At 50.3% G+C, this 19,683-nt stretch overlaps 1 protein-coding gene across 3 annotated transcripts in view; it reads left to right on the top strand.

Moving 5' to 3' along the window:
- The first annotated feature begins 17,923 nt into the window (after positions 1 to 17,923).
- Positions 17,924 to 19,683, top strand: part of ZBP1 (Z-DNA binding protein 1) — a 10,871-nt gene continuing 9,111 nt past the window's right edge. For all 3 annotated transcript variants that reach the window (XM_023742703.1, XM_023742706.1, XM_023742696.1), the window contains exon 1: positions 17,924 to 18,113. In XM_023742703.1, the coding sequence (XP_023598471.1) occupies positions 18,080 to 18,113 (34 nt within the window). In that variant the 5' untranslated portion in view covers positions 17,924 to 18,079. The remainder of the gene's footprint in view (positions 18,114 to 19,683) is intronic.

Below are 19,683 nucleotides of genomic sequence, written 5' to 3' on the forward strand. Positions count from 1 at the left end.
AATGATATCCATACACACACACACACACACACACACACACACACAATATCTGTATATTTTAGGAAGATGCAGACCAGCGTTTGAGCTTTCCGCTAACCTGCCTGGCAGGAAGTCCTTGTACCTTGACGACATCAGAACCTACCCCTCGGCGGGGCCTTCAGCCTAAATGTTGCCTCTCTAGAAGAGGATTCTCGTAGAAGGCCATGCAGTGAAATTCAGAGATTGTCCTGAAAGGTACAGGGGCACGTTTATAGATGAAGTTTTTACAAGCATATCTTTCCTTTATGTGAAGTGTCTCTCTAGTGCCTTACTGAGGAAGCAGTGGCCCCCTTGTTCCCGGGGTGGGACGGGGGTGCCCCCGGACAGCGCTAACCAAGGGCTACTGAGTCTGCTCAAGCACCGCTGTCCGTTACCCCCTTGTGCCCTCCCCTGGATGTGCCTAGCTTTATGAGGCGCCCCCTCCCACCGCTCCAGCCTCTTCAGGTACCGTGTATCACACATCCGGGTCAAAAACCAGTGTCCTCTTGAGCCGAACGTGAATCTTGTTGCCACGTTGTGGGCTCTGTATTTGCTGAAGAAGGAAGGGGGGCGGATTATCGACCCGGCTGGCTTGAGGGCAGAGCGTGCACCCCAAATTGCAGCCCAGTGCTAAACTCCAGGGGGTGAAGTCGCACTGTCCCTGGGCCTGGTACCCAGGGCATGCCCGTGGCAGAAGTTCATGGTGGGGCAGGGGCACTTGTCAGAGGCAGGGCGCGTCCCACGAAAAGTGATGGAGGTGTTTATCCAGAAACCACTGCCAGACTACACCTTTTTCGCTAGATACCAGCTGCAGCGCCCTCAGTTTTGGAAAGCATTCGCGCACCCTTTGAAAGCCCCCTTTCCCGCAGGAAGTTAAGCGGTGGTCCTCACGGTGGCTGGTTGGAGGGGGACCAGGTGGGCTTCAGGGGTCAGGGCAGTCTGCCTTCATGCCCCGGGTCAAGAGGAAGAGGCCAAGCTGGCTTTCTCTAACTCGTTTCCTCAGAAGGAAAACCGTTCCTCCCCCCGCTCCCCCCAAGCCTGGGTCTACCAGATGGACTTAGCTGATGGCACTAGAGCCACCCCGGGCCCAGAATGCCCAGTGTTTTTGCAGAGTTGAAAGTGACTCCTCTCCCCACACGTAGCAAAACCCAGGGCGAGTCCGCTCCCTGTCCCTGTCTGCCATCCCCATGAATGGTACGTTTCAGAGCATTTTTTTTTTTTCTCCTACATGCAACACAAAGCTTCCAGAACCATAGAACACCATAATGATTACAAAAGAAGATGTTTTCGGGAAACTGCGCTTCCCATTTGCTGTACTATAGAGCTCAGAAGGCCGCGCCGCGTTCTGTTTGCCTGCCTGATCCGTTCGCCACGTTCTCGTACTGAGTACAATGCCTTTGCGTTGCTTTCTTGGTGTTGGAACCCCGCTTCCTTTGCAGCCCTGTTTCCCAAGTTCTGTTCGAGTTAAACTTATGTAAACCCCCCGCAGCACACTGGGTGCGGCACCCGAGTTGCTGCTCCACGCAACGCTGTATTTGGATGCTAATCCACAGATCTGATGAAATTGCTTGTATCAGTAATCAATAGTGGCATCGATGACATTCTGAAAAGCTGCAATACTTATACAATAAATTTTACAATTCTTTGGAACGAGCTTTTTTCATTTCTTTGGCTGTGTTGCTTCCCCCCAGCCCCACCACTGCCCCCAACAACCACCCCAAAGGTTGTGCATTTAGTGGGCAGGAAGCTATCCCTTGGAGCTGCTGTGTGGCCTTGGAAAATCCGTTCCACCTCTGTTTAGTCCAAGCACGGTGCCTGGTGAAAACATTGGACCAGACAGTGCTTTTAATAAAAGGGGCAGTTACTGGGGTTAAGAGGGTTTGCAAAGCATTGCATACAGTTTCTCCCTCTTGGAGGATCATTATTCACTGTAGCATGATGAATGTTCTGATAAGGTCTGCAAGAAAGAAACTGCCTTCAGTGGGGTTCTCCCGGAAGCAAACCCTGACACATAATAGATTCGTACGCAAGGGATGTATGATGGATGCATTCCCAGGGGAAGCAGGTAAGGAAGTTGGGGAAGCAGGACAGAAGGGGGGTATCCCGAGCAAGGGGGCAGTTTTAGGCAAGGTCCCTACCTCAGCCTGGAGCATTTGAAGCTGGTGCAAGGTGCCAGGCATTAGCAGACAAGCATGTGGAAACCGGGGGTGGGACACAGCCCCTAAGAGGGATTCACAGGGTCTGGGAGACCCACAGTGCCCACTACAGAAACGGTCTCATTTATCTCTAAAGGGAACCATCTTTAATGAGTGATCAAAGTAAAACATCCGCCAATACAGTAACGCCAGAGATGACACCGTTTGTCCCTAGCCCCAGGGCTTCCTAAAGCGTTCCGGACCACCAAAAACCAAAAGCAAACTTGTTGCCATCGCTTCGATTCTGACTCATGGCGACCCCATTTGTTGCAGAGTAGAACTGAGCTCCATAGGGTTTTCTTGGCTGTCATCTTTACAGAAGCAGATTGCCAGGCCTTTCTTCCACAGCACTGCAAGGTGGGTTCAAACCACCCACTTTTAGGTTAGAAATCCAGTCCAAACCACTTGCGCCTCCAAGGCTGCCTTCTCTGGACCACAGAGCCCTGTAAACATCCCGCTGGTAAAATAGAGTAGCCCACTGCCCCGAAGCAGAAAAACTCAGCACCCGTCTGCCTGCCTTCTTTTCGAGGGGAAGAACCCCAGAGGTTACAGAGAACTGGGGAGAAAGCACAGGTCCAGCCCATCACCACCTTCTTCCATGGAGAGAACAGGGGCCCCCATGCTGAACACCAGCCAGGCTCCGGGATGCCAGCCTTCTACCAGCGGTCACTGCCCCAGCTAAGCCTCAGTCTCCTCATCTGTAAGATGGGTGGATGACAGCGAGATCATGCCTGTGGGCCCTCAATAGGCCCACACAAACATTAGCCGCTTTTACTAATAAAATGGGCTTCCAGGCGAGGTTTTACGTTATAATCAAATGCCCTTGAACCTTCTCGATCAGTTCCCACGTGGCCAAATGCAGCCCTTGGTCACTGGACATTTGAGGATCCTTACCCTAGAGAGAAGTAGGGGCCTCCACTGAATTTGGCTTGTGGTGCCCAAGGAGCTGCTGGGACCCTGCCATCATGTCCCGTCCTCTGAGGAGGTGCCCTGCTCTGTGTCTCTCCTGGGCCAAGTGCACAGATGGCATCCCTGTCCCAGGCCCCTTCACTGTTCAAGTCCTCGTGCAAGCGTTATGGCCCAATCCAAACAGCACCTCCTCCAGGAAGTCTGCCAGGATGCCCTGAGCCAGGTCAGTTGCCTCCATCTGTGCTTCCGTGTGTCACTTCTGTTGACACAGCCACTGCATTGAATGTGGGATTTGTGGCTTGTCCCTTTAGGACACTAAGCTGCTGAGGTCAAGACCAGGGTCAGCAGCGTTGTCTCAGGCTGTGGGGGGCAGACAGCTGCTCCCGGAGTGAAGGAGGGTGCGGCCTACCCTTTATTTCACAGAGCTTCCCCAACTCCTATCATTCTCAAAACAGCCCATTTTTCAGACATGGAAACTGAGGGGTCAGCGGGCTTCCCAGGGCCACATGCTTGTAAGACCTGGAGAGCTCCATTTCACTGTCCACGGTGCCCCCTCAACACCCTCAAAATCTTCCATGGGGCAGACAGGTACGTGGTGTCAGCTGAAGGAGAGACAGCCCTTCATTTGGTAGGAAGGCACCTGCCCTGCCCGCTCCCCACAGCCCAGCGAGGCCAGGAGGAGACAGGGTCGTCCTAGTACCATGGACACACACGCTAACCTTCGCAGGGACTCTGAGGCAGGCCCTCGTATGGTGCCCAATTTACCAACGGGGAACCCCTCGCCCAGACTCACCAGTCAGATAACAGCAAACCAGGCCAGGCATGTTCTACCCACGCCACAGCCTTGCCTGATGCAGCTCCAGCTGGCTGGACGCTAGCTCAGTGCCAGGCCTCGTGGGAAGCACTTTACACACTTCCAGGCCTGAACCCTCACCCCCGCTGAGGGAGGCACAGCCAGCACCCCTATTTTACAGATGAAAGAACTGAGGCTGGGGGAGGAAGCGCGGCTCGGGCAAAATCCAGGGAGAGACAAATTTCAGCACGGAACCAGGGCTACAGGACGCTGACGTTTGCCTTCTTATCTGCCACACCAAGTCCTGGGGCCACAGTGATAGGCCAGCTGGCTGCCGTGTAGCAGCCCTCTGAGCCCACTGTCTTTCCAGTGAGAAGGGAAACGGTGGCTCTGAGTCTCTGTTCCTCTTGGTGAACAGAAAACACTAAGACCTGCCTTGTGGCTCTTGTTGAGAGCTGCAAACAGATCGGTGGCACACAGTCCCTTATCATCTGCCACATGTGGGGACAATGTCAGAGTGGTTTTTCCATTTGCGTGTACTTTAAATTTTCATCAAAGTAAAGCAGCAGCGTCAAAAGCAACTTACCCAGCCCCACCCTTACAAACACACAGCCCGTTCCTCCGGGCAACACCTGGCTCTCACACGTCTTGCTTCGGAGAGCTACCCACTCTTCATCTCTAAAATAATGGCCTTCTACCTCTATCCTGTGGTTTCCTCAAATTTTAGACATTTCCTGTTGACTTTCTGCTTTTTGAAAGATTAAGATTTAGCACATAGACTCCCCTCTGCCATCTCACCTCCCTTCTTCCCAGCATAGAAATATCGCTACTATGGGCTTTCTTTGGGGTTATCTGTGGCACTTAAAGCACTGTCATTTGTTCTCTGCTTCTTGTTCCACATGTAGGGTGAGTCGAGGACACTGTGCGCCAAACTTTGTCCTCAGCTTGCGCTCTCCCCCCCAGGCCCCCTTCACTTCCTGTCTTCCTTAGTCCTGTCCGTTTTTACTTCCAAGTATCAAGGTTAATGGCATCCGTCCCCTGCCTGTAGTGTAATGAAATCTTCTGTGCTTTTACCTGTGAGATGATTCTAAAACTGAAATTCAGTAAAGGGTATTACACTGCTGTGTTTGTGCAGATATTGTTCACTGCATCGCAAAGCTCTGTCCAATATAAATAACTGATTTTTGTTATTATTGTGATTACACTGGTAATCCGTGTTCTTTATAGAAAAAATGAGAAAAGACAGAACAATACGAATCACCTCTCGCTGTGTCGCTCAGAGATCATCCATGCTCTCTCTCTAGGCACTTTCATTTCTTACACGTAATAAACACGTGCTGTGTGTTTACAAATGGAATCATACTCTAGCTTTATAAACATTTTTCCTTAACATACTGTGAACATCTTTCGATACCAGTAAGTACAGTTCCATATCCCATCTTTCTCATAGCTTCAGAACATTCTGTTGTATAGATTTCCGCATTTTTTTTTAAAACCAGTCTCCTTGAGTTGGACATCTAGGTTGTTTGCTCTGTCTTCACCTGTATAAACCATCCTGGAATCAACATCTCATCACTGGAAGTGAACAGGCAGAGGCCATAGGGAAGGACGGGATCCACAGGTTCCCTGGACTAACCGTCGTTGTTAACTGCTTTTGAGTCACCTCTGACTCATGGCTGCCTCACAGACAACGGAAGGCGATGTTGCTCGGTTCTGCGTCACCCACGATCATCAGCATGTCTGCATCATCACTGCAGCTCTGTGCTAGTCCACTACGCAATGAACCAGGAGGTAGAACAGGAGCACTAAACATGTCATTAGGCCAATTAACTGGAATGGTCCATGAAACCATGACCCGAAACCTCCAAAGCAAGGAACCAAACCCCATGAGGTGTTTGGTTGTACATAAGCAGCCTCCGCAGCTACTCTTCCTCTTTTTTTTTGGTCATTGTTGTACATCAGGTTTTCAGTCGATAATTTTTGGAAGCAGATTGCCAGGCCTTTCTTCCTAGTCCGTCATAGTCTGGAAGCTCCATTGAAACCTGTTCACCATGCGTGACCCTGCTGGTGTTTGAAATGCCAGTGGCATAGCTTCCAGCATCACAGCAACTTGCATGCCACCACAGTACGACAAACTGCCAGACGGGCGGTGGCTGGACTGACTACACTCTCTCAAAATTGCTTTCCAGCTCTGGATGTCCATCCAGTGACCTGAAACCAGTTCATCCACTATTTTCATTTTCTGTTTGACAAAATAAAAGTAAAACACCACTTATGTATCAGTTAATTCTTTCTATAGCATGTGACCCAAACACAACTCAGATGGTTGTGAGCAGAAACAGTAACTGACTTGAGCAGTTACTGCAAAAACTGAGCGGCTGCAGACTGAAACTGGGCAGAGTGCATGCCGAGGATCCAGATACACACTGTGATGTTGGGAAGGTGCCTGCCTCCACTAGCCCATTGCTGTTCTCGCTGCCGATTTCCCTCTCAGGCAGATTCTCCTCACCTGGCGCCATTGTCTTTCCAGGTTCATTCCCTCACACCTCCAAATCCAGTGGGGAGAAATTCGTTTCCGGTCATTCCAGCTAATGTCTCATAACTGAATCTCATTGGCCTGGTTTAGGTCATGTGCCCTTCCCTGAGCCAATCACTGTAGCCGGGAGAATAGCACGCTGTGATTGGCCGGGCTTGAGCCACACAGCCCACCCTGAACCTTGGAGGTGCGATCCATTCCATCCATCCACATGGATTGAGAAGGGGGAGAGGTGGTTCTCCAAAGGAAAATTGGGATGATGTTACCAGAAGAAGCGGGTTGAGTGTTTGGTGACTGAAACAGCAGATTCCACTACACTAGACAAGTAAAAGCGTTACTTTTGTCCACATTACCTGGTGCTACCGTAACAGAAATGCCACAAGTGCGTGACTTTACAGAACAGTTCTAGAGGCTGAAAGTCCAAATCAAGGAGGCTCTTGGCCGTGTGGTTTTTCCTTGGTTCCTTGGTGATACACACATGGCGTCTGCCTCGTGCGTGTATTTTTGTCTCTGTGTCTAATCTGCTCTTTTTATAACTCAGAAGTGACTGGGTTTAGAGCCTCATTAACAAAGAAAACCCTATTTCCAAACAGGATTATATCCACAGGTATAAAAACCACAAACCAAACGTGTTGCTGTCAAGTCGGTTCTGACTCGTGGCGACCTCGTGTGTTACAGAAGAAAACTGAGCTCCATAGGGTCTTCTTGGCTGTAACCTTTACAGAAGCAGATCTTTACAAAAGCAGGCTTTCTTCCCTAGCGCCTCTGGGTGGGTTTGCACCGCCAACCTTTTGGTTAGTAGCCAAGAACAAATCATTTGCACCAGAGACCCTGCACAGCTATAGGGGTAGAATTCCAACACATTTTGGGGGGACACAATTTAATCCACACCAATCATGAAGACAGATGTTTATAAACACAGCAGGATGACTGCAGTGGATACACAGAGCTGCTTCCCGTGCCCTCGGCGGTGCCTGAACCAGCTCCTTCCTCCCTGTTGGATGCCTTCACATTAGTTTGGAGTTGCTGTTTGCCGAGATGACTTCAGCGTGGCTGTCTGGCTCCCTGTCTCAGGAGCAGGCATAGACGGAACGTTCAGTGTGAGGAAGAATGTGCAAGCCAGCGAGTGAGACAGAACACACAGCAAATCTGTGCCAAATCAGCAGTGCATTTTCTTTAACACTTGGTACAGTTGTTCGGAAGTAAAAGAACTGCTTCTAAAAATAAAACTAAATATTGTAAAAGCTTCGCAATCAAACAGTCCGTAACAAATGATCGGTCTAAACATGCAAATACATTTTTAAAATAAATATGCACCCGTGTGTGTGTGTGTGTGTGTGTGTGTGTGTGTGTGTGTTCACCGGCTTTGCCTCCTCAGCTCTCCTCTCCCCTCCCCCACTCACCCCTTCCCTTATGACTGATAACCTTAGAGGGCTGAAACCATGGTGTTCAACTTAGTAAAGGACTTTTCTAGAGCTCAAAATAATTAAATTTGTCTTTAAAAAACATCTAACTTGGTTGAGTGAGCAGTTTAAAAATGCATTTTTAGAATTCTCGGAGTTAGACCTCCTACTCTTTACAACGGAGCCCTGTTGGCTCAATGGTTAAGCACTTGGCTGCTAACCAAAATGTCGGTGATTGGACCCCACCAGCTGTGCTTCTGTAAAGATTTACAGCTTTAGACACCCTATGGGGCAGTTCTACCCTGTCCTATAGGGTTGCTATGAGTTGGAATCGACTCAGTGGCAATGGTTTTTTTTTTTTTAAGGGGGTTTTTACAGCAGTTAGCAAATGCAGTGGAAGCAGCAAACCATGGGGGTCAAGGGCTCTGGCTCTGTGATCATTTGTTCTGGATTCAAACCTCCCCCTTTGCCTCTTCCCGGCTAACCAACCATAGTGAACCCCCTGGGCCTGGGTTCCCAGGGAAACAGCTTGTGCAGAGAACTGCCCCACCCATCTTCTCGTGGCCTTTCACTTTCTGTCCACACTTCCGGCTCCACCACAATGCCTGAATGCTTCCTCTGGCCTCCAGAAATTTCTCTGCCCACACATGCAGCATGACGGAAGTTTGTTCCAGGAGTGACCTCAACCACTGATGGCTGGGAGTGGGGGATAAATACCCCAGCTCCCTCGCCCTCAAGTAGGTAACTCTGAGGTGCGTTCCACACCATCTCCCAGCATTCCCCAGCGGAATGAAGCTCCAGTTGCCCACGGTGTTAACCTGCCTGATAGCACATGCTTGATTGGCAACCATCCTTTCTTGTCCCACCTCCCTACTCCCCTACCAATGCTTCCTGGAATCCCCTCCCAAATAAACTGTTGTTGTTGTTGGGTGCCACTGATTCCGACTCATGACGACCACATGTGACAGAGTAGAACTGCCCCATAGGTCTTCCTAGGCTGTAATCTTTACAGGAGGAGATCGACAAGTCTTTTTGCCCTTGGAGTGGCTGATTGGTTTGAACCACTGACCTTTTGGTTAGCAGCTGAGTGATTAACCATTGTGCCACAAGGGCTCCTCCAAATAAACTTGCGCTCAAATGTCTGGCCCAGGGTGTGCTTCTGGGAGCACCCAGACTCAGACAACAACGAGCTGTAAATAGTGGCCAGCAAAGTAAGAAGTGGGGGAAGGCACAGAGAGGCAAGTGTGTGTGGTTAAGGGTGTGGACGTCAGTCACCAGGTCTTTTAGGGAAGATTTTTGGGTCAAACTGCAAAGCAGGATGTTGTTGTTGTTAGGTGCCATTGAATTGGTTCCGACTCATAGCAGCTCTGCGTACAACAGAACAGAACACTGCCTAGCCCTGTGCCATCCTCACAATCGTTGTTATGCTAGAGCCCATTGTTGCAGCCAATGTGTCAATCCATCTCATTGAGATCTTCCTCTTTTTCACTGACCCTCTACTTTACCAAGCATGATGTCCTTCTCCAAGGACTGGTCCCTCCTGATAACACGACCAAAGTATGTGAGACGAAGTCTTGCCATCCTTGCTTCTAATAAGCTTTCTGGCTGTACCTCTTCCAAGACAGATTCAGATTTGTTTGTTCTTCTGGCAGTCCATGGTATATTCACTATTCTTCACTGACACCATAATTCAAAGGCATCAGTTGTTCTTTAGTCTTCCTTATTCATTGTCCGGCTTTCACACGCGTATGAAGCAATGGAAAACACCATGGCTTGGGTCAGGCACACCTTAGTCCTTAAAGTGGCATCTTTGCTTTTTAACACTGTAAAGAGATCTTTTGCAGCAGACTTGCCCAGAGCAATGTGTTGTTTGATTTCTTGACTACTGCTTCCATGGGCTTTAATTGTGGATCCAAGTAAAATGAAATCCTTTACAACTTCAATGTTTTATCCATTTATCATGATGTTGCTTATTGGTTCAGTTGTGAGGATTTTTGTTTTCTTTATGTTGAGGTGTAATCCCTACTGAAGGCTGTGGTCTTTGATCTTCATCAGTAAGTGCTTCAAGTCCTCCTCACTTTCAGCAAGCAAGGTTGTGTCATATGCACATCACAGGTTGTTAGTGAGTCTTCCTCCAATCCTGATGCCATGTTCTTCTTCATAGAGTCCAGCTTCTCGAATTATTTGCTCAGCATACACATTGAATAAGTATGGTGAAAGGATACAACCCTGACACACGTCTTTCCTGACTTTAAACCACACAGTATCCCCTTGTTCTGTTTGAACGACTGCCTCTTTCTTGGTCAAAGTATGGGTTCCCCATGAGCACAATTAAGTGTTCTGGAATTCCCGTTCTTCCCAATGTTGTCTGTAAATTGTTATGATCCACACAGTCGAATGTCTTTGCATAGTCAATAAAACATGTGTAAACATCTTTCTGGTATTCTCTGCTTTCAGCCAAGATCCATCTGACATCAGCAATGATATCCCTTGTTTCACATCCTCTTCTGAATCTGGCTTGAATTTCTGGCAGTTCCCTGTCGATATACTGCTACAACTGCTTTTGAATGATCTTCAGCAAAATTTTTCTTGTGTGTATTAATGTCACTGTTCAATAATTTCCACATTCTGTTGGGTCACCTTTCTTTGGAATGGGTACAAATATGGATCTCTTCCAGTCAACTGGCCAGGTAGCTGTCTTCCAAATTTCTTCGCGTAGACAAGTGAGCGCTTCCAGTGCTGCATCCACTGGTTGAAATGTCTCAGCTGGTATTCCGTCAATTCCTAGAGCCTTGTTTTTTGCCAATGCCTTCAGTGCAGCTTTGACGTCGTCCTTCAGTACCATCGGTTCTTGATCATCGGCTACCTCCTGAAATGGTTGAACGTCAACCAATTCTTTTCGGTACAGTGACGCTGTGTATTCCTTCCCTCTTTCTTTTAATGCTTCCTGCATCATTTCATATTTTCCCTGTAGAATCTTTCTGTATTGCAACTTGAGGCTTGAATTTTTCCTGTAGTTCTTTCAGCTTGAGAAATGCTGAGTGTGTTCTTCCCTTTTGGTTTTCTATCTCCAGGTCTTTGCACATTTCATTATAATACTTTACTTTGCCTTCTCGAGAGCCCTGTGAAATCTTCTGTTCAGCTCTTTTACTTCATCATTTCTTCCTTTCACTTTAGCTACTCTGTGTTCAAGAGCAAGTTCCAGAGTCTCTTCTGACATCCATGTTGGACTTTTCTTTCTTTCCTGTCTTTTTAATCACCTCTTGCTTTCTTCATGTTGATGTCCTTGCTTTTCATTCCACAGCTCATCTGTTCTTTGGTCATTCGTTTTCAATGTCTCAAATCTATTCTTGAGATGGTCTCTAAATTCAGGTGGGATATACTCAAGAGAGTACTTTGGCTCTTGTGGACTTGCTCTAATTTTCTTCAGTTTCAGATTGAACTTGCGTATGTACAACTGATGGTCTGTTCCACAGTCAGCCCCTGGCCTTGTTCTGACTGATGATACCGAGCTTTTCCATCGTCTCCTTCCACAGATGTAGTCAGTTTGATTCCTGTGTATTCCATCTGGCCAAGTCCATGTGTATAGTCACCGTTTACGTTCTTGAAAAAAACGTATTTACAATGAAGAAGTCACTGGTCTTGCAAAATTCTGTCATTCGATCTCCAGCATCATCTCTATCACCAAGTTCATATTTTCCAACTATGGATCCTTCTTTGTTTCCAGCTTTTGCTTTTCAATCACCAGTAATTATCAATGCATCCTGATTGCATGTTCGTTCAACTTCAGACTGCAGAAGTTGCTAAAATGTTCAATTTCTTCATCTTTGGTCTTAGTGGTTGGTGTGTAAATTTGAATAATAGTATTAACTGGGCTTCCTTGTAGGCATATGGATATTATCCTATCACTGACAGCGTTGCACTTCAGGATAGATCTTGAAATGTTCTTTTTGACGATGAATGCGACGCCATCACTCTTCAATGTCTCATTCCCAGCATAGTAGACCATATGATTGTCTGATTCAAAATGGCCAATACCAGTCCATTTCAGCTCACTAATGCCTAGGATATCAACAGAGCAGGATACTCATTACAAATGAGAAGTTACAAGTTGAAATGTAAAAGGGTCAACTCTTGCCCCTTCTCCATCCCACACTCAGCAACCCTCCCTTCCAGTTCAGCGGGGCCTGGGGGCTCAGTAAGAGCAGGGATCCCATCTCTGGGATTCAGGTCTCCATTTCCCTGTCTTGTCTTCTAGGCATGGACATCTTAGAACCTCAGGCTTACGAACACTTCAACAGCCTTGGAAAATACTTGAGCTCCAAATTAGGAAAGAAAAAAGTCCCCCAAAATCAAAATCAATAAATGTTTAATTAAATGCCTAGAAACCCTAACATTATGTCAAGTTCATTAACTGTTCCATTTAGTAGTCATAAAAATTTCATCACACTTCATCATATTTGAAAAGAATTTATGGATGAAATCTTCTCACTTTGCGAGAATTCCCAAGAACGTCTGACACTTGGCGAAGAAATTGTGGCCAATTGTAATTAAATGAATTTCTTGTAGGCAAATATTTTTTGAAGCAAAATTATACAAAGTCAATTACAAAAAGAAAAGTTAGGTGTGAGTTTGTTTCAATATATTTGTTGGAACTTGGAGGGGCTTTCTAAAGGTGTTGGAGGGAACTTGAAGGGTCTGAAGACAGCTCTGTGCTGGCCCAGCCCTCTCCGCTGGACCTGGTACAGTCACTGTAATGTCACTTGGCCCTGCCCTTGCCTGCCTCCTGCCAAACATTCTCCCAGCAGACAGGGCAACCTTCCCAAATCCCCAGCACACCTTGGATGAAACTTTCCTGCAGCCTTTCCTTTGCCCCCAGGTAAAATCTCAAGGCCCTGCTTGACCTGGCCCCTACCACCTCCTTGACCCCATGAGCCACCTGCGAGCAGGTACTGCTGGTGCCCTTCCCAGATCTCCTTTACTGGCCAGTACTGCTGGGGGTGGTGGGCTGGGGACTCTGTCTGCCCCTGGAGCAGGCAGCAAGGCCACCTCTGCAGTCAGAGAGGGAGGTGGAGCAAGGACCCAACATGGAGGCCCTTCCCCCACCCTGCAGGCCCCAGCCTGGGGGTTCTTCCTGGACCCTGCAGGCCCAACATAAGACCTGGTTGAAGAAGGCTCTAGGAATTACTTGGTGCCTTGTCAGATGAATAAGCAGGATTGCCTCCTTACCACAGAAGGACAGTTGAGGGTCTTGGGGACAAGGTAGGAATGAGAATACGGCTACCCTGTGTTTGTTGTTTATTGAGCACCTACTATGTGCCCGTGCTCTGTCAGGCCTTCGGCTGTAGGATCTCCTTTAACCTTAGCAACAACCCCATGACATGCCACGTAAACTAAACCCATTGCTGTCAAGTCAGTCCCGGCGACCCCACCTGATACAGAGTAGAGCTGCACTCCATAGGGGTTTCTTGACTGTAATCTTAACAGAAGCAGTTCACTAGGCCTTTCTTCCGCAGAGCTGGTCTCTGGGTTCGAACCACCAACCTTCAGGCTAATAGTCAAGGCAAAACGCTTGCACCACCCGGGGACCTCCTTATGAGGTAGGCGCTACTATGAGCCCCTTTTTCAGAAGGAGAAACTGAGGCTCAGAAAGGTTAGTGACTTGCTCAAGGCACAGAGCCAAAAAGTAGGGGCTCCAGGACCAGAACCCCAGGTGTGTCTGGCTTCAGCGGACACAGAGGAACAATGGGGGCACCCTGGAGGACAGCAGCCAGGTCCGGCTTCTCTGGGGACGCAGCAGAGAGCCCAAGCCTTGGACACACGCGCCCTGCTGGGTCTTTGTGCGGAGCTGGGCTCCGCTGACGGCTGCTGTCCATGACCCTGTGCAGCCCTCCACCCCGCTACCGCTGCTCCTCTGATCTTCGCCCCCGACCCAGAACACATAACTATCCACATTCGGTGCCTTCAGACGTTTTCACTCCCCTGCCGTGAATTCACAGAGAGAATCTGAAAATAAAATCCAGGCTGCTTGGTGGAAAGGAGACTTGGGTTTTGCCAACACAATGTGCAGTAAAAATATCTCTCTTTTAAAAGACGGAGAGAGAAATTTAAAGACTCGAGATCAGTAACATGTAATTATCATCTGGTTTGGGCGGAGAGTTCTAATAGTTTCCAGAAAAACATGAGCCATGAAAAGAGAGAGCATTTTCCAAGGCAAAAAGATTTGGGCTCCAGCAGGCGGGGCGTCATCTTGGAGCTGCGGCAGCCTTTGAAGGTCCTTTCCCAAGGAGACGGAGCAGGCATCCACACCGGCCTGCCTTCCTCTTCCCCTTCGCCTTCCACACTGGCCCGGAGACTGACAGCGGAGAAACTGCCCTTGAACTCAGCCTCCTGGGACTCAGCACAGCACCTGCTCAACCGACAGCTTCCAGTGAACAGACACATGTAAGACCACCGAGGGGGCAGCCTGGCTCCTTGCCTGGGGGGACCCTCCCAGTGGCAGGAACAGCTAGGTGTCCACAGTATCTGCTCTCCTCTAGTTTACGGTAATGTAGTTGTTGCTGATTCCCACGCACAGCAACCCTATATGACAGAGTGGAACTGCCCCATAGGGTTTTCTAGGCTATAATCTTTACGGAGCAGATCGCCAGGTCTTTTCTCCTGTCGAGCTGACGGTGGGTTCTAACAGCTAACCTTTCAGTTAGCAGCTCAGTGCTTAACCGTTGCACAAACAGGGCTCCTTTTTATATTCATAGAACTCCCAATTGTACCTGGCAGTCCCCGGATGGTGCAAACAGTTAAAGCACTCAGCTACTAACTGAGAAGTTGGAGGCTCGAGTTCACCCAGAGGCACCTTGGAAGAAAAGCTTGGCGATCTACTTCTGAAAAATCAGCCATTGAAAACCCTATGGAGCACAATTCTACCCTGACACACACGGGGTCGTCACAAGCCATAATTGACTCGATGGCAACTGGTCTTTAATTTCACCGGGGCTCATGGCGACCCACAATGAAAGCCATCCCTCCTGACAGGTGGGGCCAGGAGACTAAACTCTGGACAAGGAGATGTCAGGGAAATGTGAGTGCAACTTCCAAGAAGTGATCTTAAAGGGGAGCTACCTGCCCTTCTTCCCTTTCCTCCTTCCCACTGGCAGGAATGCAGACGTGATGGCTGGGGCTTGAGCAGCCATTCTAGAACATAAGGCAAGCCTGGGAGCGGAGGCCACAGGCTGCAGAGCAACAAGAAAGAAGGCTCCTGGGTCCTGACCCCAGAGTGTGTCGCACCAAACCTGGACCGCCTGCCGGACTGTTACGGAAGAAAGAAAGAAGCATCTGTATTGTTTAGTTTCGAGACAATCACTCACAGTCATTATTATCTTGAACATGTCTTAAATCAAGAGGAGAGATACAAGATGATGAAGTGTTTAAGCACGAGGATTGCGCTGAGTGCCTGTGAGATGCCCACAGCAGATCCTGGGCTTCCCCTCCCCAAGTGCCGAGCAAGGAAGCTAGCAGAAGGTGGAACCCACCACGTAAATGGTTTTCTCCCCCTCTCTCCTTTTAAAAAATCTACTTACTTCTTATTCTTTAATTTAATTTCTTTTCTGCTCAGTGCCTGAAGTTATTTTGTGCAGACACATCACGTCACATTTTCTAACTTCTGCAAATTTTTCGAGCACATACCACATGCTGGAAAGCAATGCTTTGTCCTGTTACTGTCTCCATTTTATAGGTACGGAAGCCGAGGTTCAGAGAGGTGGCCTCACGCAGCTGCACTCCAACCCTGTGCTGGGGAGGAAGCCAGACAGAGCTCTTGTCCAGACGGCTCCCCTGGGGTACTGAGCCTTCCAAGCTCCTAGGAGCAGCTCCAGGGGCCGTGGGGACAGGAAGAGACCTTCCAAACTCAGGCCAGATGGCCGCCCATGAAGGGCGCCAGCCTCCCCCACTGCAGCACAGCGGTCTTTCTAGAAGCAAAGCTGACCCTCCATTGGGGACCTGGAGGGGCAGGGACAGGCCCTGGGTCTCCGCACTGGAAGGTTAGGACCAGGCAGGGACCGAGCCAAGGGGCCTAGGAAGAGCCGCTAGGGAGGAGGGAGAACTCAGGGGTGGTACCTGGAGGCCAGAGGAGAGAGGACTTCCTGAGGGGTAGTGGTCGCCGAGAGGCCGGGTCCGATGAGGGCTGAGAACCCCTTGAGAAGTTTAGCCAGAGAACTGGGATCTTGACTCCGTCAGACAGAGAAGGAATAATGGATCAACACATGTGGGGCCAGGAAGAGTGAAGAACGGATGATGGACGGGGGCCAGACGGTGGGCAGGGTTGGGTCCACCCCTCAGGGGGTCTTCTTCCCCAAATCAGAGGGTCCAGGAGCGAGGGTGCCAGAGCCCAGGTTGATGAGCGGGCGCCACCTGGTGGTCAGTACCGGCACTGCGCCTTCCCCGCTGCCCGCGCTGCCTTTGGGGGCTGTGTCCAAGACCCTCCCAAGGGCGCCTCTGTGGCCGCCCTGAGTACCCCTAACCACCCGCACTTAAAGATTCACATTATCATCATGTGGATAGTGCTCGTTTTCAGTTTTACATAAACGAGAACTACGCGTCGTTGTGGTTCGCCATTTTTATGGACCTGGCCCACACTTGCGGGCTCTCCAGCTCGGCTACTACAAAGTTACCTGGGAGCCGAAAACTCCGAGGCTTGGGTCCCACCCTGCAGGTGCGGATTTAATGGTCTGGGAGGGGCTGGCACCGCGATTTTTTAAAGCTCCCCAGCCAATTCTAACCTGCAGCCAGGACTGAGAACCACTCAGATTAGACGGGTGCCTCCTGCCTGCTCCACAAAGACATATTCAAGGGAGCCTCGAGACCCCTCCATCCACTCTCTGCCCCTGAGCCCCTCCCTAGGTAGCACTGCTGGGGGAAGGGGTCCCCCATGACAGCGTGGACACCTGCAAACCCCCCCAGCCCTCTGCTGAGCTCTTGACCCTTTGGTTGGGTGGCCCCCTCCAGGCCCCTTCACCTCTCTGGGACTCGGTTTCCCCTGGTGTAGCCTGGAAGAGAACAGTGGCGCTGAACTGCTTTGGGGTCACTGACCCCTCGGAGAATTTATGAAAGTCCCTTTTCCAGAGAAATATATGAAGTTATGATCACAGAAGTTGGTGGGGGCGGGGTGCAGCTCTGGTATCAGACTGCCAGTGGGTTAACCCATCCGTTCTGGCCAGGGCCCGTAAGGTGAGCACTTTTTCTTCCTTTCTCTCTCTCTTTTTTTTATGGTGGTGAAAATACCAACACAACAACTTCCACATTTACAATTCAATGGGAGGCAGGTACTTTCATTCACTTCACTTCACAGACAAGGAAACCGAGGCACAGAGAGGTTAAGCAACATGCCCCAGGTCACACAGCCAGTGGGTGTGGCTCCAGGCTCGCATTTCTAACCACTGAGATGTTAACCTCTGGGCCTGTTTGTGAAATAGCTGCAGGAATGTGTTTTCTAATCTGTTATTCTGACATCTCTCAGCCGGCTCTGTCGTGAGGTGGGGAGGCTGATGTGGTCTGTGGGCTGAGAGTGGTTCATCCTAGACGTCTGGACTTGAGAGACCAGGAAACACAGTCAGAAAACACATGGCAGTAGCAGTAAGGCTGCCTCTGCTGTCCATTCTCTGAGACTTACCTGCCCCAGCCTCAGTTTCTCCTCTGAGGAAAGAAGACAATATCGGCCTGGGCCCCAGAGTGAGCTGGAGGGGCACACGAGGCTGGGAACGCATAGTAGGTGCTCACTGAAAGCAGCGGTCACTTGGACGGGCACCTGAACGACGGGGCACCTGCCCCTACCCGAGCGTCTCCTCTGTGCTTTGGGGTCTGGGGTGGGCTCCCTGGACTGCTGGGGTCAGGCCAAGCCCACCCTTCCCACCAACAGCCAGTCTGGGGACCCCACTCCGTCCTGCTGATCAATCCTTGACTTTCGATTTTGTTTCTTTCAAAATCCACAAAGAGAGGTTTCATTTTCTGTTTCTGCAGAAAGCTCATCAGGTTTGGCTGGAGGGAAACCGGAGAGACAAGGTCTGTTTCCGGGATGTAAGCAGCTGACATCTGTCGGCCAGAGGTGACACCCCTTCTCTCATGAGAATAGAACTTTGGGAAGCACCGGGCTCACTCACGAAAGGACCCGCAGCCTCAACCCGGCCCACACCAGCCAGGCCACAGTGCCGGGAGCCCGGGCCCACCGTTCAGCATGGCCGAGGCCCCTATTGACCCAGGCAAAAAAGGTACAGTAACTTCTTCCTTCCAAAAAAGCCTAAGGGTTCAGGGTGGCTATGAGCCTCTCTTCCGGGTTCCCTTCCTGGGCCCAGATAACAGCAGTGAGGACAGCAACACCCTAAACAACAGCAGCAAGAGGAAGAAGGGAGTTTATTTTGAGAGCTGACTGTGTGCTGGGCACCTCAGGCTAAGCTTGAAAACTGCTCTTCATACTCATTTTGAGAGACAATGATGTTGCTTTGATAAGATGGGGATGTGGATGCAAGTGCTCCCTCCCACCCCTGCGTTTCCTTCTTGCCTCAGATAACATTTTACTTCTGGAAAAACAAGAAGGCCTAGAGATGAATGAATTCTGTGCTCAGGTACGTGCTAAGCGCCGTGGTCTGTGCGTGGAGGTGCCTTGTGGTGTTGGCTATTTGAATCCTCACCACAATCTTTGAAGTAGGCGCTGTTATTATCCCCGTTTCACAGACGGGGAAACCGAGGCACTGAGTGGTCACACAGCTAGTAAGTGGCTGAGACCTGGGAAAGCAGTCACCACAGGAGCTGAAGGAGGAAGAGAGGGTGCATGGGAGGGGGCAGTGGAGGGCAGGGCCCCGGCAGGCACGGGCGAGGGCACTTGGTAAAGGCTGTTCTCACTTTTTTCTTCTCTGGCTGATTTCCCCTCCATGACAGCTGGTCGCTTACACTCGGTCCGTTTTCAGGCACACCAGCTGGAACCCACAGGCCTGGGCCACCCAGCCCTCAGACTTCTACTTCACTGACTCTCAGGGCCCACCTCTCCTTTGGGGTCAGGGGATTCAGGAGGAGACGGGGGAAGAGGTGAAGTCTAGCCAACCTCCTGAGCAGGCGTTGCAAGAAACAAAACCCTTTTCTAAATCAGGCAAAGACCAGGCGTGTAGCCAGTTGGATAGGGACTCCCCTGCCCGCTGCAGGTGTAATTTGGGGTGAAGGGGCGGCACCCCCGGGTCTGCTACATGCTCTTCCCTTGACCACAAGGGGATCCTCCACTTATCTTCTCCCCCAGTGAGTTCTGCCCCAGTGAGCCAGGGTACCTATGGGAGCCCCATCAGGAAAGAAAAACCTAGAAAGCAAAGGGGTGGGCCACTGCCCCGGAAAGGGCCTGCTTTGAGCCTCCCTTGGGGATCTCGGGGGTGAGGCACTTCCTGGAGATAGGAGGGCCTCCGCCCCCTGAGGCCTCTCCCCACCTGGCGGCTCCTGGGCACGCCTGTGCCAACTCTGCCCAGCACTTGGACTTACTCCTCTGGCTGTGGCTCCCTGCAGAAAAGCCGGTTTTGACATTGGATAGCCTACCCTGGGGAGAAGCAGTGGTGTTGGGGTGGCCTGCCCAGGGCTCCTTCAGCTCAAGGTGGGAGAACAGAATCTTTGCTGGCTGGTGTGGGGTGAGCCACCCACATCCCCTCCTAGGTCAGCTGGGCAGGCGGCCGTCCTGGTAGAGGCACACCCACTCACCCACTCAGTCCCCTGCTCACCCACTGACACACTCGCTCACCAGTCACCCACCCAGTCATTCACTTACCCACTCACACCCACTCACCCACCTACCCACTCACCACC

This window comes from Trichechus manatus, unplaced genomic scaffold, assembly GCF_000243295.1.
Source record: "Trichechus manatus latirostris isolate Lorelei unplaced genomic scaffold, TriManLat1.0 scaffold00008, whole genome shotgun sequence".
Classification (NCBI taxonomy): Eukaryota; Metazoa; Chordata; class Mammalia; order Sirenia; family Trichechidae; genus Trichechus; species Trichechus manatus.